This window comes from Myotis myotis, unplaced genomic scaffold (assembly GCF_014108235.1).
Source record: "Myotis myotis isolate mMyoMyo1 unplaced genomic scaffold, mMyoMyo1.p scaffold_m19_p_2, whole genome shotgun sequence".
Taxonomy (NCBI): Eukaryota; Metazoa; Chordata; class Mammalia; order Chiroptera; family Vespertilionidae; genus Myotis; species Myotis myotis.
In genome coordinates, this window is record NW_023416324.1 from 213,633,898 (window position 1) to 213,661,355 (window position 27,458).

The window sequence follows — 27,458 nt, forward strand, 5'->3', positions numbered from 1 at the left end:
CCCTGGAAACATGGGACGTATGGATACCCAGGGAAAAAACCCGTTTGTTTCCAAAATCCTTCATAGTCTGGATGCACGCTCTGAGGGTGGCCAGGGAACGCTTACCCCCTTGTGAAACTTGTGCCCACAGCTCAGCGCACGCACATTTTTGGATTTGAACACCTCATGGCATATTTCACAGGAATGTGCACCCAGTGTCTGTGGAAACAAATGTGGCCAAATAATAAATCACTAAATTCCTTTTACTACATAAACTTCCGACAAGTGATTTCAAATACTTCTGCCACTAAATTGGCAAATTATTCCCATTGATAGCTAAGCAGACTGATAAAACAACTTGTTTTTATTTAAAAAAATTATTTACTGCCCCACCAGCGTGGCTCAGTGGTTAAGTGTTGACCTGTAAACCAGGAGGTCACAGTTCAATTACTGGTTGGGGCACATGCCCGGGTTGTGGGCTAAATCCCCAGTGTGGGGCCTACAGGAGGCAGTCGATCAATGATTCTCGCTCATCATTGATGTTTCCATCTCTCTCTCCCTCTCCCTTCTCTATGAAATCAATAAAAATATATTTAAAAATATTTATTTATTTATTCTCATTTTTAAAAAATTAAACTTATTGGGGTGACATTGGTAAACATGAACATATAAATTTCAGGTGTGGATAAAACAACTTATTTTTAATAGCACTTCTTAGGAAAAAACATAAATGTATAAAAGAAAAGTATACTTTTAAAATTCTAATTTTCTCAGAGGAAAAAAATGTTTTATATGGTTAACGGATTTCCTGGTAAGTTTGGAACCAGATGAATATTACAAATTAATCCTGCATCTAATTTTCTAACAGCTGGCGACAGTAACGTAAATTACAACACCTCTACACTAGGGACTACTGTGTGGCCGAGTAAATCTTAATGAAGTTCATAATCCCTGACGTAAAAGCTGGTCACAACAGGCCTCTGAGTAGAAGCAGGCATAGAACAGTGAGCCTCATATGACCACCAACTCATTTAAAACAGCAACAACAACAGAGAATGTGTGTACAGAGATGCCTAGAAAAGAGTCTGCAAAGATGTGAAGTGGTAACAGTGGCTCCTTCAGGTTAAGAGAGATTTAATTTTTCTCTGCTATTTTCTGAAGTTTCTATGAATGTGGATTAATTGTGTAAATAAAAATGAAAACAGACAGCTCACTCAGCACATCCGTGCCATCAAAAAGCAGAGAGACAGCACCTGCTATTCACGGACGGTCTACAGGACAAGGAATTAGGTCTAGAAATAAGAGAAATGGGGCTAAACCACTGCTCCCATGGCTTAACAATGCTCTCCTAAAAAACAAGAAAACAGCGTCGTGCATGCAACACTCACAGGGGCATCTTCTGTCCTCTGGCCCCGGGCTTTGGGCGAAGGTCCAGCAGTCACGGAGGGCGGGCCCTGGGCGGCCCCCATCCCCGAGGCAGCGGAGCTGGGCCCGGCCAGCGGCCTGTCCTGTCCTGGACGTGGCTGCAGAGATAATGCGGGCGGGGAAGAAAGTTCGTACCCATAAGCTTGCCCCCTTGTCGTCAGGAACCTGCTCACCACCTCTGGTTGGAGCCTGTTTTGTTCCTACAAGTCTCACATCTACACCCAGGAGGACACAGGGGCCTTCTGCTGTATCTGGACGGACACTGACCTTTTGGCTTTGCTGTTCCTCCAGAATGTGTGCCGCCACCTTCTGAACAATTTCATCAATGCTCAGTCCTGACAGCGAGGTCTTGCTTTTGTTTCGCACTTTTCTAATGAAACCAGCAAGCTCGGTGCTGAAGGAGGAAGTGGGGAGAGATGAGAGCAGACCGTCACAGCTTTCTACTGCTGAGAAGTATTATGTGCAAAAAAGTATTATGTGCCAATATCAACCCAGCAGCCAAGAGAAACAAATACACACAAACAAAAGGAACAGGCAGACACCAGCAGCTGTACATAAAATAGCAGGACCACTCTTTCCAAGTGGAATGAGACTCCAGCCTGGTGTCTAAATGCTCATTGCAATAGAGTGTCACACGGCATTTATCTGCGGGATCAGCGGGGAGAGCCATCCCTCCGCAGACACCGGGCTCCGGCAGCCGCTGATGCAGCATCACTAACGCCCAGACACCAGGGCCTGACCCGACACCACAAAACCTCTCCCTCAGAGGAAACCAGCTTGGCTGACGTCCTCCCAACAATCTAACCCACAACACAGTTTGCACAGCCTGTTTCACAAGCACCAGTGGGTGTGGATGAATGGTAATAATTGACAGCAACTTGATATTACACCACGAATAGCCCAAATGTTTTAACTTGCAGAAAATTGATGCTTTTCTAGTTGGTTATTTAACTTTGCCAAATTTAGCGAGGGTTGCAAACAATCTTATTTGTAAGGTACTGTCAGTAGTTTCAACTTGAATGTTCTTACAACTGGCAGGGTTATGGCTCTTGAGAGAACCTACCACGCTTCTCAAACTGTGGCCCACGGGCTAGACACCCACGTGCAGACCGAACACTCACTTTGCAAGGGCAGGGCTGTCCCCGTAGATGCAAAATATCCATTCTGGCCTATCACAGTTCGAGGGCTATTTGTTTCAAAAGCATAAAATCAGGGACTCCAACTAATAGTGCATCAAAGGCAGAAACAACATGGGGGTGCAGAGGGCCGCCGTGGGTGGGGACTCCTCTCCTCCTGGCTGTATTCTGGAGACACTCCTGTACCTCATCTGGGACAAGGGGCACCTCTTCTCCCTGTACCAACCTGGAGGTCGAGGCCAAGGTCTGGAGAAGCCCTACTGACGTGTGGATTGGGAGCTAAGGTGAGACAGCGCAGCCCCCGCCCCCCGGATTCCCTTTGTAACCTGCCCACACCCGATTCACCAGCGAATCATACCAATCTCTTCAACCTCACACCTCTGAGAGTCAGAGGTGCTGCCCACACGGCGAGCTGCTGCCTCCTTTTATGGGCCTTGTTTTCCAGAGCCACATGAAGCCAGTGACCTGCAGGCCACCAGGGGCTGCCTAACTAGGCAACTCCATGACTAGTGCTGCATAACCAGGTAACTCCCTAACTAGGCAACTGCCTAACTAGTGCTGCATAACCAGGTAACTCCCTAACTAAGCAACTGCCTAACTAGTGCTGCGCATGTCACTGAACTCATCACATCTTAGGAAATGGCCCGGTTCTGACGAGCGCTCAGAGTTCTCACTAGATACGCACATTAAAAATGTATTTGAAAATGCGCACCTATCGGCCTAAAAAAGAAAATGTAGCACCTGCCTTTCTGAATAAAACAACTGTGCAATCCTTCCCACTTCAGCCCCTCACTGGCCACAATTGTACCCGCTCAGGAAACCTGTTCAAGAAAAGTGTTTCGCAGACTCAGCAGCGTCTGCCACCGCACCTGCTGTAGCAGGGGAGCGCCGCCGACAGGTGCTCGAGGATGCTGTTGAAGGGCCTTTTCGGAGACTGGCTGGGCCGGGCCGTGCGTCCTGGAGGACCGGGCAGTTTCTGATCAGCCGGGAGGCTGCATTTTGGCTGAGCTGCCTGGTTGGCGCCCTCACACTCCTGCTGAGCAGAGGGCGATGCTGGCAGTGATGGCGAGGGAGCCCCCAGTGGGCGATCACCGGCAGAGACCAGGCTTGAATCCCTGGGAACCGGTGTGTGGTTTCCGGTCCCGTGACTTGCAGACGTGGAGGGACCCTGCTCATCGTGACCTGGAGACTCAGGAAGTGACTTTGGGCGAATCTGTGAGGGACACACCACAGTGAGACTTAGAGAAACATCCATGGCAAAGACTGATAACTAAGCATGACTAAGAAAAAAATCGGAATACAATGAAATGTTTGTTTTGTGTTTAATTACTTATCGTAACATGCCTGCTAGCTGTTAGAAAGGGCTGGACTCTGACTCTCAGTAACTCCCTTCATAACTCCTTTCTCTGTGAAATCTGAAACGCCGCCTAAGGGAGAACATCGCACCCATCGACCTGCCTCCTCCCTATCATGGGACCCCACTCCCTTCCCAGCTGCTCTTGGCGAGGAACCAAACAGCTGCTCCAACACCCCCCCAAACTGCCCTCGCCAGGGCCGCCAACATCTCCACCACTGAGGCCCAGGACACGATGCTGCGGGTCACTCTCTCTTCTGCACGCTCTGCCTCCCGCCCGCCTCCGGTCCCAGCTCCCTGCAGCCTGGCCAGGCCTCAGGGTTGAAACTCTCATGTACCCGAGGCCGACCTCTGCCTCACACTCCCCTCCCCAGGCCACTTCATCCTCTCCTGCCTCGGTGACTGGTGCCTGCTGCCGGCAGTGCCCCTTGTTAAAGATTCCGTCTAGATGTTTCCCAGCCTCCAAATGCCCTCACACACCCGCCACGCCCTCCTGGCTAACTATCCTGGGTCTCGCACTCACTCTACTGAGACCTCCGAGAGGAAGCTTCCTGCGCCTGGGCCCGTTCAGGCCAGTGCCCTCCTCCACTGCTGCAGCACTCCATGCGCCCTCCGGGGAGAAACCTGGCCCACTCCGCACTCCGGGTGTAACTCAGGGCCTCGCTTCCCAAGCCCACAGGCATCCGAGGGCACAGACCACAGCTAATCTTGATCACCACTACATGCCCAATGGATGAAGGGTGGGGTGGCAGAGAGGAGGTGGTTTTTAGGGTCCCTTATGTGCAAGCTCCTGGCACAATGAGAGCTCCCAGGTTCTGGATGTAAAATTATTTTGAGTATTTATAAGGTTATATTAGCTAGAATTAAACATTAATAGTAAAATATTCTGCTGAGATCTCTTCCCCCTTTCATATCTGCTACAAGAACTTAGAAAAACTGTAAATGGTAAGTATCTTTAATTCTAAATAAAACTCTATTACTCATTTAATGGATAGAAAAAACTTATTCTGTGGAGACAAAACTTTGAATCTCAACAGAATATTTTACTCAGTTCAAGGAGGCTAAATGTTTTTTTCGAGATGAATGCACCAAGTTTGAATGCTTAACATGCTGTTCTGATGAGAAAAAGCCATTCCAGACCAGGCTCCCACCTGCAGGGAGCTGTCACCTAAGTTAAGGAGAGGAACATACCTGACAGAAGGTCCCGGGGCGGCGAAGAGGGCAGCCTGACTGGGCTCAGGGGAAGGCAGGACGCAGAGGATGGGCCCTGGGTGTGTAAGAGCCAGGCAAAGTCTGGCAGTAGCAGGAAGGTGTGAATCAAATGCTGGGAAAATGGGGGCTTTAAAGACCATTTCAGAACCAAAAGATTTCAATGTTGTGGCAAAACATTCTGAAATCTATCTCTGATCAACTCTTTTTGTTTCTTTGTTAATCCTCACCCAAGGATATTTTTCCATTGATTTTTAGAGAGAGTGGGAGGGAAGGGGAGAGACAGAGAGAGGGAAACATCGATGTGAGAGAGACACGTTGATTGGTTGCCTCCCGCACGTATCCCAACCAGTGTCAGGAAATAAGCCTACAACCAAAGTACGTGCCCTTGGTCAGAAATGAACCTGGGACTCTTCAGACCACGGGCTGACACTCTATCCAATGAGACAAACTGGTTAGGGCTTGTTTTTCTTTTTTATTCGAGAGGAAGGGATGTGAAATGAGAGGGAGAGAAGGAGAGGAAGAGAGCGACATCATTTTGTTCCACTTATTCATTGGCTGATTCCTGTATGTGCCCTGACTGGGGATGAACCCGAAACTTCAGCATCAGGATGACGCTCTAATGAACTGAGCTACCTCGCCAGGGCTCTAGTAAACTCTTGAATGGAGTCCTTCTTGAAATTCTTATGGTCTGATCTCCCTAGGGCTGAACTCATTTCAGTTCAGTATTCACTGAGCATCTGCTGTGTCCAGATAAGAATCACATATGCCAGGATAAAGCGGCACTAGGGTTCGCCACGTGCTAAAGTCCACAAAGTAAAGGGCATGTTCTTCGTGACGGCGCTGCATATTCTAAAACAAGACCAGGCTTGGCAATCACTGCTATTCAGAAGACTCAGCATATTCCTCAAACCAGCAGCGCAATGGGATATGCCAGACCCACAAAGCCCACGTGTGTCTCACAGATAGCAGTGTTTATCAGTATTTCACAAGAAAAAAAATCTTAAATTTCAGATGTGGTCTCCTGCCTCTAAACATCAAGGAATAAATTACAGGCACCTGCTACACCTGGAATATTTGTTCAAAGGCAGGGACACTCACACACACACCTCAGCATCCAGAAAAGAAAGGGGAGATGAGCAGCAGTGTATTTGCCACCTCAGGTCTCTCCTTAGACCCGGAGGTAGAAAGAAAGTCTCCTATTTATATAGAATGTTTACTGTAACACCTAAAGGTTAACTAGTCGCACCAACAATGAAAACATGAAGGCATTTATTCATTCATCCCATCCCCACTCCCAGACAACAGCAGCAGCCAACGACTTTGGCCAATGAGGCAAGAAACTGGCTCATTATGCTTTGTTTTTTTCCCTCCAAAAAGATGATGACAGACTTACTGTGCTCCATGCAGGGAACGGGAGCGCGGAGATCTGCACTTCAGGAAGCTCACTGAGCCGAGAGCCAGTTTTAATGGCCTTAATTTGTTCTTCAAACTGAGACTGTAGGTAGAAGAAAAGGGTCCAGTTTTCTAACAAATTCCAAGGGAAAACCACAATCGTCAATGAGTGCTATTTTTCTTACTATACATTAAAAACGATCAACAATCTTCCAAGAAACATAAATGAAACGAGGGTATTAAAGCGACTGTTTCCTGAAGGACAAAGTGCAGAGTAAGACCTCACTGACAGACACGCTACAGCCTCATCAACACGCTGCTCTCACCTCAGCATTCAGGTTAGAGCTGGACAGTTAAGAAGTATCATTACTTTCATGAAAAACTCTTCTTAAAATTTCAACAAATATTATCTATTGCTTTTAACAGCTCAAAAAAGGAACGGTTTCCATCTGACTAGCCGCTTAGAATTATAACTATCATATAGATTTTGACAGAATTATAAAATGTTTTACAACTTACCTCTGCTTTCTCCATTTCTTTTCTAACATCAGAAAGAAATGATTCCCATGAATGTATGTCAGACTCTAGTTCAGGATATGCTGCAGAATCACTGAAAAGGAGAAAAACATGAAACTGCTAATGTCCACTTTAAAATATTTTTAAAAATTGAAAGCACTAAAGTACAAATTAAAACAAACATTTAAACATGAAAGATATATTTCACATGATCACACACACACACAAAAAACAACTACTATATTTTTGCCCGGCTGGTATGGCTTGGTGGTTGAGCATTGACCCATGAACCAGGAGGTCAAGGTTACATTCCCTCCCGGTCAGGGCATATGCCTGGGTTTCTGGCTCAATCCCCAGTGGGAGGCATGCAGGAGGCAGCCAATCAGTGATTTTCTCTCATCACTGATGTTTCTATCTCTCTTCCCCTCTCCCTTCTTCTCGGAAATCGATACAAAATATCCTATATAATAAAAGCCTAATATGTGTCTGGGAGTCTGTTCAACCAATCAAAGCGTAATATGCTAATGACATGCAAAGGCCACTCAACCACTCACTATGACGTGCACTGACCACCAGGGGGTAGACGCTCCAACCAGTAGGTTAGCTTGCTCTGGGGTCCAGCCGATCAGGACTGAGCGAGACAGGCTGGACATGCCCTGGAGCACTCCAGCAGTCCCTTCCCGCCCTGATTGTGCACTGGTGGGGTACCTCGGCCTGGCCTGTGACCTCTCGCAATCCACGACCCCTTGGGGGATGTTGGAGAGCCGGTTTTGGGACGATCCCACAGGCCAGGCAGAGGGACCCCACTGGTGCATGAATTCGTGCACTGGGCCTCTAGTATTAAAATAAAGAAATAAATAAAATGGTCCTGCCTAATGTAAGATTTTTTCCTCACCTGTAACTTTCATTTGCTAAATGACATGCTGGGAAATATACCCATAATGCCTACAGTACCTGCGCAATTGCTTCAGGGTCTTCAGATACCCTTCTGCTTGTGACTCCACAATCTGTAACTTATATACTTCTGCCTCTCTCCGGTTTTCAAGCACAGATACCTACCATGAGATGAGAGAACATTTAAGTATTTTAAAACTGAAAATCTGAAACTAGTTGAATTTGTTAAAACTTAAACATTCTAAACCACTTTGCAGTTCCTTCCTAAATGACACACAATGACAGAGTCACCAGAACTTGTTTATGTTGTAATGTCAGGTGACTATGAATTAAAACTTTTGGATGTGAAACTAGAATAATAAAATGACAGTAAAATGATATACCTTAAATGCCACTTTCCTCAGAGACCACACTTCCCACGTGGCTTACTGCTGCAGCACAGAGCGAGGCTCCCTGTGTGCTTCCCCCAGTGGGCGGTACCTGCGCCTGTCTACCCAGGGCAGAGCACCCATGGCCGCATCCTGTCCGACTCAGAGGCTGCGGAGACGCTGTGCTCCGCTTCACGGGCGTCGGGAGCCCTGGTGCATGCTTTCACAGCAGTGGACTCGCCAGCTTCCCCACCAGCCAACCAGCGGCTTTTGAGAGTCACTGCAGGAAGTGTAGAACTGCCTGCTTCAGTCCAGGTGTCAGCACCTTGCCAGGACCCACCGGCAAAAAGGCTTGCCAGGTGGTGGTGAGAACTGACAGCTGGGGACACGGGCGCGAGCACGGCGCCGCAGATGGCAGGTGCTCGGCTTTTACTTCCCTCCCTTCCTTAGAAGCAGCTACAGTCCATATTTAACTGAAAGACTCGTGTTTGCAGATTGCACAAGCTAAGCCTTCTTTTATTTTCCCAGAATAATTACAGACACATATGCCCATAAACCACATTAACTTCTTAATTAGACAAACCACGTTTCAGAACTAAATAAAGTACCGCCAGGGGTCATCATTTTTATTTTTTTGTCTCACTACTTTCTCAAACACTGACATTGGCATATATCCTTTTGGGGGGAGGGCGAGGGCGAGTATATTCTTAAGTGGATGATTTTCGAGTGCCTTTTCTAGTATTGGCAAACGTGCTTTATGGCTGACTCTTGACTAAGTATAATGAAGCCATTCAAAGTGGAGAGCATAAAAAAATGACTGAGTTACAATGTTCAACAAGGAAAGCAGGTTACAAAATTTGGTGTACACTGAGCACAGCTACGTGACACAACATAAGCGTGAGGGCAAACAATGAAGAAGCTGCAGGCGAGGAGAGTGGTTGTTCCGGAGACAGGACACCTCGAGCCTGCGCGCTCCCGGCAAGGCTGTGGTGCCCCAGGTGCAGTCAGCACAGAGCAGACCAGGGCCTGCGCCCTGTCTGCCAGTCCCCCGGGGCTGGGCTCACCTCCGCAGCCACAGCTCTTTGAAGAACCTCCTCATATTGCTCCTTCCCTTTCCTTATTTGCTCTTCTATTTTCGTTTTCTCATTTGTAAATGTGTTACTGCAAATAGTAAAGGAGAAACACTTTTTGAAAAAAATTTTACCACTGAGATTACAAAGGCTAAAGCTAGGGTAACTCTGAGATCATGCCACAAAAAGACATACGACATCTTCCAGAATAACTTCTTGCCTAATATTTTACTACGTAATACAGACTCACACGTGCTCCTTGCACTTCACAAATGATCACAGGAAGATATGAAATTGAAAGTGAGGCGCTAACTGGTTTGGCTCAGTGGATAGAGCGTCAGCCTGCGGACTGAAAGGTCCCAGGTTCGATTCCAGTCAAGGGCATGTACCTTGGTTGCGGGCACATCCCCAGTGGGAGGTGTGCAGGAGGCAGCTGATCAATGTTTCTCTCTCACTGATGTTTCTAAGTCTCTCTCTCTCTCTCTCTCCCTTCCTCTCTGCAAAAAAATCAATAAAATAATTTTTAAAAAAAGAAAGTGAGGAACTGGTGGGAAACTGGTTCACCATTTTTATGAGCACAGAGGGAGTATAATCTGTTATATTAATACACTTTATAGAATATCCGTCATCCTTTGAGTCAGAAATTCTATCTTGACACAAATTACAAGGAAATAACCCAAAGGAAAAAACGATCTATATAAAGTTGTTCATGGCAATATACCTGTAACAGCTAAAACAAGGCAGGCATGGACCATAATGTGAATGGAAATGCGTACATGAAACAACATATGAGAAAAGCAGAATACAACTGCTTACTACTGAATAGACTGGCAACCAATATGTGAAAACATTATTTCCATTTAATAAAGGTTAAAAGAAAACTTTTTTATAGGTTCATAATGAAAATCCTTCAATGAACCTATAATCACAGCAACAAACTACCATAATGTAGTTGAGACTGGTATTTCAGTAACACAAAAGAAAAGTGTTTAAAACACACATTTAGTTTCAAGCTAACTCAAGGGAAAAGAGGTGTAATAATCAACTCTAAATTCAGATTTTTAAACTGACAATGTGGAATAAAGTAGGAACATCACAACATAAAAATACTTAAAGGATAAATTTTAAATATTAAATAATAAAATAGAAAATAAAAAGAGAAACAATCATTTAAAACATAGACAAGCAACAATATGTTTAGATGTCCTGTGTGCTTGTGCCTCTGCTATTAAAAGTACTAGACATACAAATAAATTTAAACTTAATTTGCCTGATTTCAGAAGACTGATCCAGAAGGAATTCATGTTCCTTTTCCTGTCCATCATTTTTCTGGGTGTACCTATGAAAGCATAATCACCAAATTTTAATTAGTTTTTTCAAGATTTTTTTACAAACCTGATCCAGAGTAAATTCGACCCACAGCCATGCAAAATTCCTTGAATTCTTTGTAAGTTTTTACATTTTGTTTCATTTCTAGTATCTTCAAAATAGGCAAAGAATTTGGGTCATTTTCCTCTTTGGAAGCTTTCCTTTTACACTTGGAGGGCAGACCACAGATTTCAGCCATTTTATTTGATCACTAAGTCATATGCCTGTCGCATGTCATCCTATCTCAGTCCACTTCAAGGAGCACTCCTGGGAGGTTTAAGATGAGACAGGAGTACAGTATGACCAGTGGTTCTCATTCAAAATGCAAACAGCCTCTGTGTGTGTGTGTGTGTGTGTGTGTGTGTGTGTGTGTGTGCTTTTTTAGGATGTGTTTTTATTGATTCTTATTTTTATTACTTATTTATTTTAAAAATATATTTTTATTTATTTCAGAGGGGAAAGAAAAGGGAGAGAGAGAGAAACATCAATGATGAGAGAGAACCATGGATTGGCCGCCTCCTGCACTGGGGATAGAGCCTGCAACCTGGGCATGTGCCCTAATCAGGAACCGAACTGTGACCACTTGGTTCATAGGTCAATGCTCAATCACTGAGCCACACCAGCTGAGCTGTTTTTATTGAGTCAGAAAGAGTTGGGGGGGGAGGGGAGGGAATGGGTGAAAGGGAGAAGGGAGAGAGAGAGGGAGGGCAAGAGGAGGAAGGGGGAGAGAGAGGGGGAGAGAGAGAAGGAGAGAGAGAGAGAGAGAGAGAGAGATGTGAGAAATATCTGTTGCTTTCCGTAGCGCCCTGACTGGAAATTGAATCCATAACTTAAGTATGTGCATTGACTGGGAATCAAATTAGCAACCTTTTGGTGTATGGGACACCGCTCCAACCAAATGAACTACTCGACCAGGGCCAGCCTCTACTCTTTAAAATAAAACTTAAGCCCTAGCTGGTTTGGCTCAGTGGAAAGAGCATCAGCATGTGGACTACAGGGTCCCAGGTTTGATTCTGGTCAAGGGCACATGCCTGGGTTGTGGGCTCGATCCCCAGTAGAGGGTGTGCAAGAGGCAGCAGATCAATTATTCTCTCTCATCATTGATGTTTCTATCTCTATCTCCCTCTCCCTTTCTCTCTGAAATCAATAAAATATATATATACGAGAGGCCCAGTGCACAAAATTCATGCAGGGGGCGGGTGTGTGTCCCTCAGCCCAGCCTGCACCCTCTCCAATCTGGGACCCCCTAAGGGCAGTCAGACATCCCTCTCACAATCAGGACTGCTGGCTCCCAACCGCTCGCCTGCCTGCCTGCCTGATTGCCCCTAACTACTCCCCTGCCAGCACGATTTTCCCCAACTGCCCTCCCCTGCAGGCCTGGTCCCCCGCAACTGCCCTCCCCTGCCAGCCATCTTGTGTGTTGGAGTGATGGTCAATTTGCATATTACTCTTTTATTAGATAGGATATACATAAATAAAACTTAGAGTCCAACACACACTCATGTGTGCACTGTCTGACAACCCTTCAAAACAAAGTGCCAATCTGACCCCTAGGCAATGCCCTGAGGGAATATGTTCTACCTCTTCATGCTCCCCTACACACCTTCTTAGTCATCTCTACTTGCTGAACACCCCACATTTCCACTAAGAACCAGCTTCAAGGCCTTTCCTTCTTGTGTAGACATCTTCCTCTAAGCACTCAATTTTGTCCTGTTCTTTCAAGGAACCTGCATCATTTCCATAGATGCCGCTGGTCTGTCCTACTGCACCAAGCAGGAGCTCCCTATGCTCCAGCCATTTTTAATACTAAGTGTGACCTAAAGTGTAGAAAAATCACATCATTGCTCATATCCTTTAAGCTTCTTTAGGAGAGCTAAAAGTTTTAAGGTTTTGCTCTAAAAGCTAAATCTAAAGCACTTACTTGGAAAGTGTAAAGCACAGAGAAGCCTATGGCTTATCTTTAAACAGTGACCAAAAGAGACAAAGAAATATATATATTAATAAAGTGTGTGTGTGTGTACCAGTAAAAAGTTTACTCCCCACCAGGAATGGTTAATTTTTATGTGAGCAGAAAAAAGTATTTTCTCATCAACAGATTCATTTATTTTTGTTTAGTTTGACAGAATGTCTAAATTGAGCATGTAAAAATATGCTAAACATAAATACTTCTGAATTTTTGGATAACATTGATTAAGACTAGACCTGCTCAAATATGAAGAAGAAAAGAGCTTTAAAGACATTATCTTTTCTGCAAATGTGTTCCCTGAAGCTACTTGGACATGACAGAGGCAGTGTTTTATGTTCACCATTCTTTTAAGGGCTACCTAGAAACTGCCCAGATGTGATGCTAGCGAGACATAATGAAAGCCATGTGATCACATTGCACGGCAAATGGAAAACGCATAAATGCCCTGAAAGATGAGTGTGGTTGTTGTGTCCCCTGGTGACTCGGCCCCCACTGTGCAGCTCTCTGCTCTGGACAAGGCCGGCACCCCGCCTGAAACTGGAGAAGGTGGTGGAGGGATGCCTGACAGCTCTGGCGCAGATCTGCAGGGGCCTGGCAGCTCCTGCTCCTGCACTCTTGGAAGCTCCCAGGGCCACACAGGGAGTCTGGCTGCCATGCTAAAGACCAGATGGAGAGACTGTGTAGATAAAAGTCACAGGGAGGCCACAGGGAGAGGGAGAGAACAAGACACCAGCATCCCGGCTGAGCCCATCCCCAGCTAAACGCAGCCAGAGGAACCACTGGCAAGACCAGAGGATAATGGCCCAGTTGCACTCAGCCCAGACTGTGGGATCGCCATCAGCTAAAGTGGCTGCTAATTTAAGCCACAGAGTTTTGGGTGTTTTGTTACACAGTAGGTAACAATTAAGCTAAGTAAATCCTAGGACATATCACTGTTTAAGGAAGAAAGGGGTTAGGAATCAATCATGGAGAATTTTAGCACCAACTTGGCCCATCTGACAACTGTAAGGCCGGTATGTATTTCCAAATCCCTCACAATATAGAACGGAATTCAATGCTTTCAGGATTCAGGGTGAAAGTAATCGTAAGTAAAATAATCACCACAGAATCTTAGTGCTGAAAAGAAGCTTAAGATCTAGACAAGTCCGCTCATTTCACAGATGGTGGTGGGTGTGTGTGTGTGTCAAAGGTCATGGTCACAGTAGAGGGAGTGCTCAGACTAGGAGGATGCCTTTCTTTAATTCATAGTCTCACTTTATCTGCAAATATGGCAGGTTTAGAAAACGTTTCAGGTGACATATTTCCCCAACAGATGTTTTTAAAAATTAGATGAAACAGTATCTAAAATTTTCACTTCACCCAATTTAGTTTGAAATGGAATATCAAAAATGTTAAAATATCAACAACCCTTACCCCAAAAAACAAACAATAAAAATCATTGCATTGAGCCTTACTTACGTTTCAGTGGCATCTGAAACCCTTTTCATTTCCTTCTTTAGTGCTGTTAGTCTTTCTTGTATTTCTTTTTTCTCCTGTTGCCATTTTTTAATTTCCTTTTGCAAATCTTCGAGGAACCAGTTTAATTCTGTCTTTGAGATCTAAAACGATTTTAGAAAGATTTACTTCACGAAACAAAGGAGCCTGAGAGATCAGAATTGTGCTGGTGACCCCGCCTAGGCCCTGACTCGGGTTCAGCAGAACCGTCACAGCTGGCTGTGCTCCCGGGCTGAGCCTGGGCTACGACGTGGTCCAGGATGTGGCCTCAGCGCCAGCACCCCTCTCCTGCCCTCCGTGAATCAGGCAGGGGGATATGTCAGGTAACAAACCAAGAACAGACGATGGTGCTCAGAAAGGGCTTCTCAGAACCAGAGATATCCGATCTCGGGCTCCCAGATGAGCCTGCCACTCGCAGCACGACTCAAGCAGAAGAATAAGGTTACGGCACATCTGCACAAAAGCAAGAGGTGCGACGCAGCTGGAATGCAGAGTGGACGTGTGGAAGGCAGGGCCGGGAGAAATGGCTTCAGTGTCAAACTCGTTACAACAAGGTCTCAAGTGTAAGAGGACAAATGCCTAGGCCCTGGGAGTCTGTTCGACTACAGAGAAACAGTTTAGCTGGGTTCTGGAAGCAGAGGCCCGTGGTGCAATGAAGACATGGAGGACACTGGAGTATTTCCTCTGAGACAGCTTTGAAAAGATTCGTGTCTGACCCCAGCAACCTCCTGTCTCTGCAGGCACTTGGTTTGCAATGGCCCGGGAGGCATCTGGCTGGCCAGCCCAGGTCCCTGCAGACTGCCGAGTCCGACTGCAGTGGTGGGCTGGTTCCAGCGGCCTCCAGGTGCACAGCCAACTGTTCCTGGGCAGCAGAGGTTCAGTGACAGTCCAGTGACACCCCCTCTAGCAGGGGAATGTTCTCCTCACATTTTCCTTGCTGACTCTGGATTTGCTGAGTCATTACAATGACTAAGGTGACCTCATCTACTTACAAATCCTGATTCTACCTGGGTCACTTCTACAACTATGAGCAAAGTCCATTTGCATGCCTTGCGGCCACGCTAACCTTGTTTCTCACCCACCTGTGCTTCTATTCTAAGCCAATGATTTCACCTCTGAACCAAACCTTTAGCTGGGAGATGATGTGCAACCAAAGGTTCTACTGTGGCATGACAACCACCTTGGCAACAAGTACCTGAAGGAATCAGGTATCAAAATGCACTAAGTATTATAAGCACACACTCTTATAGCTCAACCACAAAAATATGCTGCGGGAGCTCGCCTACTGTTTGTACCGACCACCTTTCAATGACACGGGCCTCACAACACTAACCGGGGCAGCCTCCATGCACTTGTCTCTGACTCCACCAACGACAACGATCTGAATCCTTTTCCTGCAAATATCAGAATAAAAGAAGGAATAGCCCAGAGGATATAACTGTATCCTCTACATGCACTGGTTTAGAGAGAGAATTATAATCACTTTCTGATGATCCTTTTCTCAATTAGAGAAAATTTGGTTTCTGTACCTCTTTTTTAAAACCTCAACTTTATTTCAAAATAAGTATTTGAGGTATCTTCCACTGAGCCACACGGGCCAGGCTCAATAATGAGTTTCCTGAGCTAATTTTCTTCTATTTAATACATTGCCCCAGCTACTGATCCAGACTTCTGCCAACAGGCTCTTCCTTTCTTAAATGACTATCATCCCTATTACCGCTAGATCAGCGGTTCTCAACCTGTGGGTCGCGACCCCTTTGGGGGTCGAACAACCCTTTCACAGGGGTTGCCTAAATACATCCTGCATATCAGATATTTACATTACGATTCATAATAGTAGTAAAATTACAGTTATGAAGTAGCAACGAAAATAATTTTATGGTTGGGGATCACCACAACATGAGGAGCTGTATTAAAGGGTCGCGGCATTAGGAAGGTTGAGATCAACTGTTCTAGATGGAAGACTGTACTTCAAAAAGAAACACACCACGATTTCTCACATCTATAATCCCACGTCCCCCCAATTCGATTTGGCTTTGCCGCTAATTAGTATCACTCCAATAGCAGTTACACGTAACTGATAATCTTAGCCAACATAATTCAAGATCAGGAGACTCAGAAAAGACACCCTGGGTGGCTTTGCAGTTCTGGGGTGCGTAAGCTCTACATGTTATTCTCACCCTTACTTAGGAATACGATGAAGATGATAATAATAGTAATAATAGTGGCAGCCAACATGCACAGAACCCTTCCTATGCACCAGTTTTAAGTACTTTGTAAGTATTAATCTAACCCCACAAAATGAGAGCAATTATCGTCCAAATTTTCCAGGTAAGGAACTAAAGCACAGAGAAGTTAATAACTTGCCCCAAATCAGAACTGGGAGAGGGCCCAGTCTGATCTGAACCCAGCCAGTCTGACTCCAGGCCTCACACTCCTAACCACTAATGCTACACTGCCTCTCAATATAAACAAAACTAACTTGGAACTTAGTCACCAGAAATAGTTTTGGTTAATCAAGCGGACTGAATTATAGGTAAATGAAAACCCAGATTTACAGCCCCTTCCTTATATGGTGACTTGCAGAGGTCCTAAACATTCAAAAAAACCCCACCAAAGACACTGCCACTTTAATATGTCCTGGAGAAATTTGAAATAAGCGATACTGAGAAAGAATCCTTTGTGTAGCCAACAATGCAGACGCTCCGCTCATGAGCTGCACAAGCACATTCTCCTAATGATGCCACATGCTCTTACAGAGAGGTTTCAGATAGCATTACCTTGTTTTCTTCCAAGTTCCTTTTCAACTTCTCTTCCAGGTCCCTGGTCTCTTCTGAGCCCTTCAGTTTTCTCTGCTCGTAATTTTCACAGGCTTCCTCAAGCTGCTCTTGTAAAACGTGGGACTCCTTTTCAATCTGTGAAATATCCCCCTAAAAGTAAATTACAAAGTTTTCTATTAAAGTAGCGAAAAATGCTTATTTCTGATCTTGTCCTGAACTGCCTCTTAAAATAAACAAAGGAGAGTAAAAGGCAGATGAAAATTTTCAAGGGAAATGCCACAATGATTCAAGAATTAAAAACTCCTGAACACTGTTAAGCAAAGCCAGCTCTTTTAAAATAATGTTATTCGTATTACTGGAATTTATAATGAAACTTTTCGATCTGCACTATAACTAGTTCTGAATATTTGTCTTAGAAGGGTTTGGTATTGAATCAATAGTTTGATGTGAATGTCATTCTCTAACAATTAACATCAAGAACTATTTTTTAGGTTTAAAAGCTGCATATTTTATGCATATTTTAGATATGAACAGAACTTTTTTTTTACTTTGGTTCTACTTTAAAGTGTTTTAAATGGATAGTTGCTGATTTTTTTTAAGTTAAAATATTATCAATGAATTGCTTTCAGATATATAACTATCTCAAACCAGCTTTATAACAAACAAACAAAAGCCATACTCTAAGCAGTGGTTCTCAACCTTCCTAACACTGCGACCCTTTAATACAGTTCCTCATATTGTGGTAACCACCAACCATAAAATTATTTTCGTTGCTACTGTTTTGAATCGTAATGTAAATACCTGATATGCTATACAGTGGGGCCTTGACTTACAAGTTTAATTCGTTTCGAGACCGAGCTCATTAAGGAGCTTGTTAACTCAAATTACTCTATCAACTCAATGCAAAAAATCGGCCGAGAGACAGCTGGTATCTCAAAAAACTCATTAGTCGGGACACTCGTAAGTCAAGGCCCCACTGTATGCGTTTTCTGATGGTTGTGACTCACAGGTTGAGAACCGCTGCCAGTATCTTTTTAGTAACTATGGAGTTGATCAAATAACTTTTCTCTGAAGGTATATTAGCCAGTAAATTATATTAATAGATTTTCTAATTCATTCTTCAGAAAGTGAAGGTCTTTATAATATGATCTATATCATTCATGCGAATAAGCACTATTTATCAATTAATACAGGCTCATTATAGCACTTAAACCAGCGGTTCTCAACCTGTGGGTCGCGACCCCTTTGGCGGTCGAACGACCCTTTCAAGGGGTCACCTAAGACCATCCTGCATATCAGATATTTACATGATGATTCATAACAGTAGCAACATTACAATTATGAAGTAGCAACGAAAATAATTTTATGGTTGGGTCACAACATGAGGAATTGTATTTAAAGGGCCAGAAGGTTGAGAACCACTGAGTTAAACAGTAAAGCCATTATACTATGAAATAAATAAGCTAGAAAAAAACCTTACCTTTTCATCTGCTTCTCCTTACCCAATTCCAACAATAAAAACAGAACAGGACTTTTTTGGTTATTCTCTAAAGCTTATTCCATAATAACATTTCAGATGGAATTACTAGTAGATGGCTCCAAAATAGTTCTAGTCAGTCATTCCCATCTAGTTAAATGAAGGACACTCGAACCTTTACACAGTGTAATACAATTCTGACTCACCTGTTGTGCCTCAAAAGGATCATATGGCTCGGTATTGACTTCTTGATGTGCTACATTCCCAGACACCTTTGGGGCAAAACAAACACTAAATTTTAATCTATGTCAACTGCTCTGGTAAAATAGGTCTGTTATGTAATACCATTTAAAAACATGCTCACAATTTTTGTAAGCATTTTTGTTTGTTTTTTTAAAAAAATGATTTTGACTCATTATTATTAACATATTAGTTCAAAGCTTTCTAGAAAAGAGAAAACGTAGTGAGTAGGGGATAATCCAATCAGGGTTTAGTGAATTCATGCCCAGTGAAGTTAACTACAGAGGCATCTAAATTCATTCTCATGCTTGTTAGGAAGGAACTTTTATGCACCCCCCTCCTGTTTCTCTCCATCTGGTTGCCTTAACTCCCTCCTGCTTCCGTTTTGGTAGGAGAGACTGGGCATGCATGTGTAGCCCGGACTCTCTCTCCCTTCCTCTTGGGAGCTGCGTGTGCAGAAAGCACACTGTCCCTCCTTCTCTACATCGTATGGGGCAGGCACCCGCGTTGGGAGGCCTCCGGTCCAGCGCTGCTGTAGGGCATACACTGGTAAGCGGGGGTTCCTGTTAGGACATGCACTCTGCATGGTGATGTTTGGTTACATCTACTGATTCCTCTAGTTTATTTCTCAACTGGGGCAAAACTGGGGTAGAAAACAAGGGTATTGTTTACTAGGCCCTAAAATTCTTTCTTGACAAGATTACCTATTATGTCCTACAAAAGGGATATTTTTAAGACATTTTCAGGTGAAAGCATTAGTAACCATATTTGTTCAATCATTTTAGTGTATATATATTGGCAATAAAAAATGAAAAAAAAAACTTAACTTCAGTATTAAGACAACTTTTTTCTATTTAAGTCTTACCTGTATGGCAACCACTTGTGTATGTGGAATATTCGTGGCTTCATCGGTCCTTTCTGGGTTTGCTTTCTGCTTGTGGGCAGAACTTCCACAGTGGCCATTATTTCTGCGGGGCTCACTCTGGGCTGGATCAGCACCACCTGTGCTGTACTGTGACTTTACTGATATCTCCAAAGAATCCTGAAGGATCTGTGTTTCTGAGGCAATCTGGTTGCCAGGGGCATGCTCAGCATTCAAACGACGACCATCAAAATACACAGCAGCACTCTGATCTGGTCTGTCATTGGCTACGTAAGATGACACCACTGTCACTGATGTTTGCAGCTGATATTCAGTTGAAATGGTGGCCAGCGGTGTGTAAATGTTAGTGTACTGGGGCAAGGTCGGGACCATGCTTATGTATGCTGGTGGTGGCGGGGCAAGCTCGAATGCCCTGAAGGGAAGGTATGTACAGTACCCTGTGACCACATGGGCTTGAGTCCAATAGGCTGTTTTCATGTCCTCATGAACTGGCTTGGGAGAAATGGAGGTCGAACGACCCTGAGGATGGCGACTCGCATCCTCAGAGGCTGCTTTGGGAGGACTGGGAGCAACCTCTTTGGGCTTCTCGCCCTCTGAAACTGACCTGCGAGAATTCTCAGACACGGGCTGTGGCTTGGCCACTGGTTGTGGCTTGGACACTGGCTGTGGCTTGGACACTGGTTGTGGCTTCTCAGCTTCACAGGCTGGTTTGGGAAAATCAGCAGAGGCAGGCTGGGGTTTTGCACCCTCAGAAGGTGGTGCTGAAGATAAACTGGACACTGCTTTGGACTTCACATCTGGTTTAAATTCCCTAGCGGTTGGATTCAGCGGCAGTTTAACTCGTAAGTACTCTCCTGTTTTTGACATTTCTTCCACTTTTGTCTTGATGTTTTTCTTCCTTCTCTTTTTCTTGAGCCGTGATGCAACTTTCTTCAAAGCAATACAGTTGTCAATCACAACAAAACGAGGACATCCTAGGAGGAAAGATTTCAAACCTCCAGCTTTTTCTAGTATCTGACGAGTTTCTTCTGGGAAGAATTCATATTCTTCAGAGAACATCTTGTTACTCATATCCAAGGGACCATGCTCCTCCAACAACTGAGAGAAATAACTGGGGGGAAAAATTTGCATTTATATAAGTTATTAAAAGTACTTGTACATGTTCATTAGAAATATACTATTTCCCAAAAAATTCTCCCAAAGCAAATACTATTTCACTTCCAGCTGATCTCAACTCCTCCCCAACAAATATTATTCTCATATTAAATCTGAGAAAGGCTAACTGAAACCAATGATACTATAAATAAAGTTTTGTTTCTCTCTCAGAAAATAATTTTTAAAAAGTTTTTTTAGTAAAAAAAATAAAAGGGATTAAAAAGTTACTTTATACGTTTTAATTATATAAGTATACAATCTATTTAAAAAGCAATGAAAAGGCCCTAACTGGTTTAGCTCAGTGGATAGAGCATCAGCCTGTGGACCGAAGGGTCCCGGGTTCGATTCTGGTCAAGGGCATGTACTGTGGTTGCGGGCACATCCCCAGTGGGGGGTGTGCAGGAGGCAGCTGATCGATGTTTCTCTCTGATCGATGTTTCTAACTCTCTATCCCTCTCCCTTCCTCTCTGTAAAAAATCAATAAAATATATTTTAAAAAATAATAATAAAAATAAAAAGCAATGAAAAGAAACTTTATCTGAGGAAAAAACAAAATGTCAAGTGAAAAGAGGAAATAAAACTTCCAGAAAATATCTGATTGGAATTTGCATATAGTACATCTATTGTAATTTCTTGTTTAAGAGTAGGATGTGATTCAGAGGTATTGAAATCAATCATGTCCGATCCATTGTAAGCCAATATAGTACAGGATCAGACCCACAGAAACAGGGCAGGTCCCTTAATCTGCCTCCAGCTCTGGACTGCGGTCACCCCAGGTCTGGGCACTATCTTTTCTCAGGCTCAAAAAGGCTTCCTCCTCCATGTGAATTTGGTCTTCAGTCTGTAACAGTGAGCAACTAACAAGACAGACACATAGCACATACAACTAAGAAGGCTTTTCAAGAGCAAAAATCTCCAGAGAAACTTTCTTAGTAAATTAATCTTAACCAGGAAGACAAGTTATTTAGGAGATAAAAGCAACACTTTTTGAAGCAAAGAAAACTCCTTTCTGTGCAGAAGCTGCTGCAGATAAGTGCACAGAACGATTCCAAGCGGCCGCCCTCTGTGCAAACGGCCGGTGCTCTGAAGCACAAAGACCCAATGTCGCCCTGCCAGCACTGCTGCTCTCAGTACTGAAAAGTCACCCATCTCTCTTAGAGTGTTTTTTGATGACTACGTTCCCTTAGAATAATTTCTACAATTGAAACTTCCCTACATACATGTTTTGCAAGATAACATGTTAAATATGTTTTTGCTTTAAGATTCCCATCAAACTTCATTTTTAATGGGAAATTTCTAAAAACAAAAAGGGGTTGAGGAGAGTGAAGAACAAAGAAACAAGTGATGCAGTCTCAGGAACAGTAATCCTTGTAGAGGATTTAGGCTGATTAGTATAAATAACATTGACTCTCCCCTCCTTTGTCTGAAGAGAGTCCTTTTCTGTTGGTGTTTAGTTGCCACTGAGCAAGAGCAGAACAATCATCAATGGTGTATACGTATTTACTTCTTCTCTCCATGATGAATACTTAAGAAAATCATTGAAACAGAAAACATTCTATCTGGATGAAAATACTTAAATCCCAAATGGGGTAACTGAAGAAGAGACCACATGAAAGGAATCACTCTCCATCTCAACAACAAATTTCAAGTTACACATGTGACAAGGATAGTATGATTATGCGACCTCGTGAGCTTTTCCACAGCCAGCTACGAAGTGCTGATGCCGAGCTGGTGACAACCATCCAGCAACCAGTAGGTCACGTTCCTGAAGAATAGTCACGAATATGAAAAATGCTCACTGTGCATTTTCAGGTGAAAAGGTAAATGACAAGGCTGAGCGTAAAGTACAACCACAGTTTGCAAATTTTAAAACCTATTTTATACACAGACTTTTAAAAGTCTGAGGGGATGCACACCAAAAGTTAACTGTGGTTATATCTGGATGATAGAAATAATTTTTTTATTTTGTCCTTTCAACTTTATTTTTTAAAAATTCAAGAATTTGTATTATCTCTATATATAAAAGGCTAAGCAACTGTTCGACCATCCGACCGTCTAGTACCTATGATGTGCACTGACCACCAGGGGGCAGACGCTCAACACAGGAGCTGCTGAGCTGAGGTGACTTGGCTGCGGTGGTTCTCAGGTGACGCACCCCAGAATCAGAGAGGAGGGAGCCCGATTCCTTGTGGGGCTGCGCAATTCCACCTTCGGCGTGAGTTATGTTGTTTCTGGGGCACTGTCAGCCCCGAATCTGGTTTACTGTTGAGTTGCGGTCACCACAGACACCCTTTGAGCTGCAGCACTGCCCCAGGTTCGGCGCGGGGAGGAACTGCGGGAGGTTGGCTCCAGGACGTGTCCGGCCCATCTTGCCCAGTCCTGCCCCACCAGCCACCTTCTAATTAATTTCCTTTCAATGTGCACAAATCTGTGTATTGGGCCACTAGTTACTTTTATAATCAGAAAAAAATTTTTTCAAAGAAACAGAACCTTCAGGTTTTGTCCACTGGCTAAGTAGCAACAAATTTTTCACATATTCAATGCAGAACAAAATTGAATGTGTGAAAAATAGTCCAAAATTTGGACTATTTTTTGTCTAGTCCAAAGAAATAATATTATAACCTTATTGTGAATAAAATTTTTATAATTACTATTATTAGAAATGCAATCCAAAATGAACTTTAACTCTATTTATCCACTTTTCTGGCCTCAAAAAAAGTCACTTGGTTGGCATGGCTCAGTGGTTGAGCATTGACCTATGAATCAGGAGGTCATGGTTCAATTCCTGGTCAGGGCATGTGTCTGGGTTGCGGGCTTAATCCCAAGTGTGGGGCATGGAGGAGGCAGCCAATCAATGATTCTCTCTCATCATTGGTGTTTCTATCCCTTTTCCTCCCTGAAATCAATAAAAATATATTAAAAAAAATAAAAGAAAATAAAGAAAAACCATTAAGAGGAACCCAAGAGCATATAACCAGACTAAATAGGAATGCAGCAACTGAGGAAAACAGAATGACCAAATTGTGAATGAGTGAAAGGTTTTCCAGAACAGTTAGCTTTTGATTTAATTCTCTGTTGCAGATCTTAGCCCTCAGTTTCATTTCTTAAGGAAAATACCATGCACTTCTTATTAACGCCAACCTCAAAATGGTAATTCCAAATCTCTCTGAACTCTTTACTCCTTTATGTCATACTAGTGGCCCGGTGCACGGATTCGTGCACGTTGAGAGGAAATTAATTAGAAGGTGGCTGGTGGTGTGGGACTGGGCAAGTTGGGCCGGACACGGCCTGGAGCCAACCTCCCCTGGGGTGGTGCCATGGCTTGAAGGGTATCTGTGGTTACTGCATCTAGGCAGTAAATGAGATTCGGGGCTGACAGTGCCCCAGCAATAACATAACCCACAGCCGAAGGTGGAATTGCACAGTCCCACGAAGAATTGGGCTCCCTCCTCTCTGGTTCTGGGGTGTGTCACCCGAGAGCCGCTGCTGCCAAGTCACCACAGATTGGCAGCTCCTGTGTTGAGCGTCTGCCCCCTGGTGGTCAGTGTGCGTCATAGGTACCAGACGGTCGCTTAGCCTTTATATACATAGACTAGAGACCTGGTGCACAACATTTGTGCACTGGGGGTGGGGTTGGTGTCTCTCAGTCTGGTCTGCACCCTCTCGCAGTCTGGGACCCCTTGGGGAATGTCCACCTGCCGGCTTAGGCCCGATCCCCAGAGCGTGTCACAGCGACTGGTCATTCTGCCGTTTGGTCGATTTGCATATTAGGGTTTTATTATATAGGATAACCACTCACATTCACCTTAAGTGCTAATTTAACATCCACATTTTCAATCCAAAAGTAACTCACACCCAAGTTACTTCAAAAGGAAAGTCAGTTTCTCTTTTATTAGGTTAATGTCAGGAGGTCAAGTCTCCAATACCATACAGGAACACAGGGTCATCCAGCTAAACAGCCATCATCAGGCAGAAGTAAGAATAAGATCTGGGCATCCTTTTCCAGGTAAAAGGTTAACACTTCACCAAGCTACTCGCTGGACTTATAAGATGCCAAACAGATGCATCCATCAACATAAGGACAATGAGATCACATAATCATTCTCCCCCTTGTCAAATGTGTAACTTGAAATTCATGGTGAAACGTTCATGGCTGGAAACTTTTATCAGTCCTATCAGGACGTAGCAGGACAGTTTTGGAAGCAGGAAGTATCCACATTAGCAACTCAAACTGACAAAACAATCATTAGGATTTTAAATTTAATAATTAAAAACCCTCAGTTTTATTTGTATAATACTGAACAAAAGCTATAAAAACACTTTCCAGCCGAAACCGGTTTGGCTCAGTGGATAGAGCGTCGGCCTGCGGACTGAAGGGTCCCGGGTTCGATTCCGGTCAAGGGCATGTACCTGGGTTGCGGGCACATCCCCACTGGGGGATGTGCAGGAGGCAGCTGATTGATGTATCTCTCTCATTGATGTTTCTGACTCTCTATCCCTCTCCCTTCCTCTCTGTAAAAAAATCAATAAAATATATTAAAAAAAACACTTTCCTTTCCCAGAGTTTACAAGCCATCAATTGATTCATTTAACACATTGTATGCAGGAAACGTGTTTACACGTTTTACATATTTATACGTTCTACCAGTGTAGTAGAGAGCGGGACACGTATTAATACGTTTTTTATAGACTAGCGGTAGAATGCGGGTAACGTATAAATACGTAAACTAAAGTTATCGTAATTTTACTGAACGTTGCCATTTGCGCAAAAAATTAGCAAAAATGGCCCGCACCACCTGTTAGCGCGCGATAAAAACTACCCGCAAACAATGTGTTAATAATCATTTGGGACACAAATTAAACAACTTAACACCTTTAACTGGCAGCCCCCATATAAAATAGTTGTTGTAGAAACATTCTACTCACTCATATAAAGTTGAACTTTTTTGCTTTGGGTTAATGTCCCACAGCTTCTTTTTACGGACAACATACTCATTGCTGTGTTGTCCATACAGAGCTTCAAATTCTGCTACATCTTGCCGAAGGTGGTCAGGCACTACAAACGGGCCTGCGGAATTTGAATTGCGTCTGTTGATTTAAAAAAAAAAATTTTTTTTTTGAATAATTGACCCAGCTTTAGGTGACCGAGAATAATACAGGGTTAGGCAAAAGTAGGTTACAGTTGTTTGTATGGAAAATAATGCCATAATTAATAAATAATAATACAAGAATAAACTCTGTTCCATGTACTCACAACTACAAACCTACTTTTGCCTCACCAACATTAAATGGAAATAAACATAAAGATAGTAACATGTTATGTGGTATTATGATGCAAAGAAACAAAAACCTCCTACCAGAGAATTTAATGCAGAGAAGTTACCTTCCACAATTACAGTCAAGAAGTAGATGCGCCTGACTACTGAATAAGCACTTTTAATCACCTACTTATTCTTGCTAGCAAGAGCACATTTTTTAAAACTCCCGGGTTTAAAAAATAAAAAGAATCAATGTTGCATTGATTGTAACTTGTTATAGTGAACAATGAAAGTTTTATTATAACTGCTATTAATTTAAAGTGAAATAGAGACTGGTACTTAATAAAAAGATTTTTTTTTTAAAGGTGATGATTTTAGCACTCTACAAAGATGCAGTTTGAGTGTGGGCTCTCCACCAGATTGCTGGGTTTAAAATTCGGCTCTGCTGTTTACAAGCTGTGTGTCCTTGGGTACGTCATGCAACTACACTGTGCATTAGTTACCTTACATATAAAATGAACATAATAATAATTATCTCCTAGGGTGAAAGAGTGGATTAAATGAGTTGTACTATATGGAAAGCTCTTAGAATAATGCCTGGTATAAGTGTAATATAAATATAGGCTATTATAATTTTAACTTAAAACAATTTCTCCACTTAAAGAATCCATGAAAATGACTGTGCAAAACAACTGTTACACAACCTCTTTAAGAAATGTAGAAAAAACCCCAAACTTTTTTTGTGTGTTTTTTAGCCCAGAAAAGAATATGATATAAAAAGGTCACTGCTACTGACTAGTTTTATTTCTACTTATGTCTATTTGTTTCTTCAAAACTTAGCTTCAACAACCAGATGTTATTAAAAATCACTAACATTTAAGGCCGAAACCGGTTTGGCTCAGTGGATAGAGCGTCAGCCTGCGGACTGAGAGGTCCTGGGTTCGATTCCGGTCAAGGGCATGTACCTGGGTTGCGGGCACATCCCCGGTGGGGGATGTGCAGGAGGCAGCTGATCGATGTTTCTTTCTCATCGATGTTTCTGGCTCTCTCTATCTCTCTCCCTTCCTCTCTGTGAAAAATCAATAAAATATATTTAAAAAAAATAAATAAAAATAAAAATCACTAACATTTAAGGTTAAACTATTACCTCATATATAACTTCCAAAACATCTCCATTTCTCCTATTTTAGCAAATATGCCAGTAATTATCAATAGGACATTCTCTTCAATGAACATTTTAAAGAACATTTTCTAGGATTGCCCCATAGTAACTTGCATATAGTAGGTTCTCACACTTATCAAGTGAATATCATCAGCCTTATGATTTTATTTTATTTTTTTACTGTCCTCACCTGAGGATATGTTTTTTTAACTGGTTTTAGAGAGAAAGGGAGAGAAAAACATGGATCAGTTGCCTCTCGTACACACCCTGACCAGAGATCAAACCTAAAACCTTGGTAGGTGCCATGGCTGGGAATCTAACCCACAACC

General features: G+C 43.3%; 1 protein-coding gene across 16 annotated transcripts in view; it reads right to left on the reverse strand.

Annotated features, from left to right (window-relative positions):
- The window catches only part of TTC3 (tetratricopeptide repeat domain 3), a 105,169-nt gene that overhangs the window by 3,404 nt on the left and 74,307 nt on the right, over positions 1-27,458 (reverse strand). For 15 of the 16 annotated variants that reach the window (XM_036352305.1, XM_036352308.1, XM_036352306.1 and 12 more), the window contains 14 exons: positions 25,636-25,797; positions 19,537-20,665; positions 18,638-18,703; positions 16,955-17,104; positions 14,139-14,278; positions 10,617-10,685; positions 9,341-9,437; positions 7,969-8,069; positions 7,018-7,108; positions 6,500-6,601; positions 3,410-3,753; positions 1,672-1,798; positions 1,368-1,502; positions 106-198 (listed from right to left, as the gene is read on the reverse strand). In XM_036352305.1, the coding sequence (XP_036208198.1) occupies positions 106-198; positions 1,368-1,502; positions 1,672-1,798; positions 3,410-3,753; positions 6,500-6,601; positions 7,018-7,108; positions 7,969-8,069; positions 9,341-9,437; positions 10,617-10,685; positions 14,139-14,278; positions 16,955-17,104; positions 18,638-18,703; positions 19,537-20,665; positions 25,636-25,797 (2,806 nt within the window). Of the gene's footprint in view, positions 1-105; positions 199-1,193; positions 1,272-1,367; positions 1,503-1,671; positions 1,799-3,409; positions 3,754-6,499; positions 6,602-7,017; positions 7,109-7,968; positions 8,070-9,340; positions 9,438-10,616; positions 10,686-14,138; positions 14,279-16,954; positions 17,105-18,637; positions 18,704-19,536; positions 20,666-25,635; positions 25,798-27,458 lie in introns of those variants that run through there. The other variant, XR_004974363.1, reaches the window with a different exon arrangement.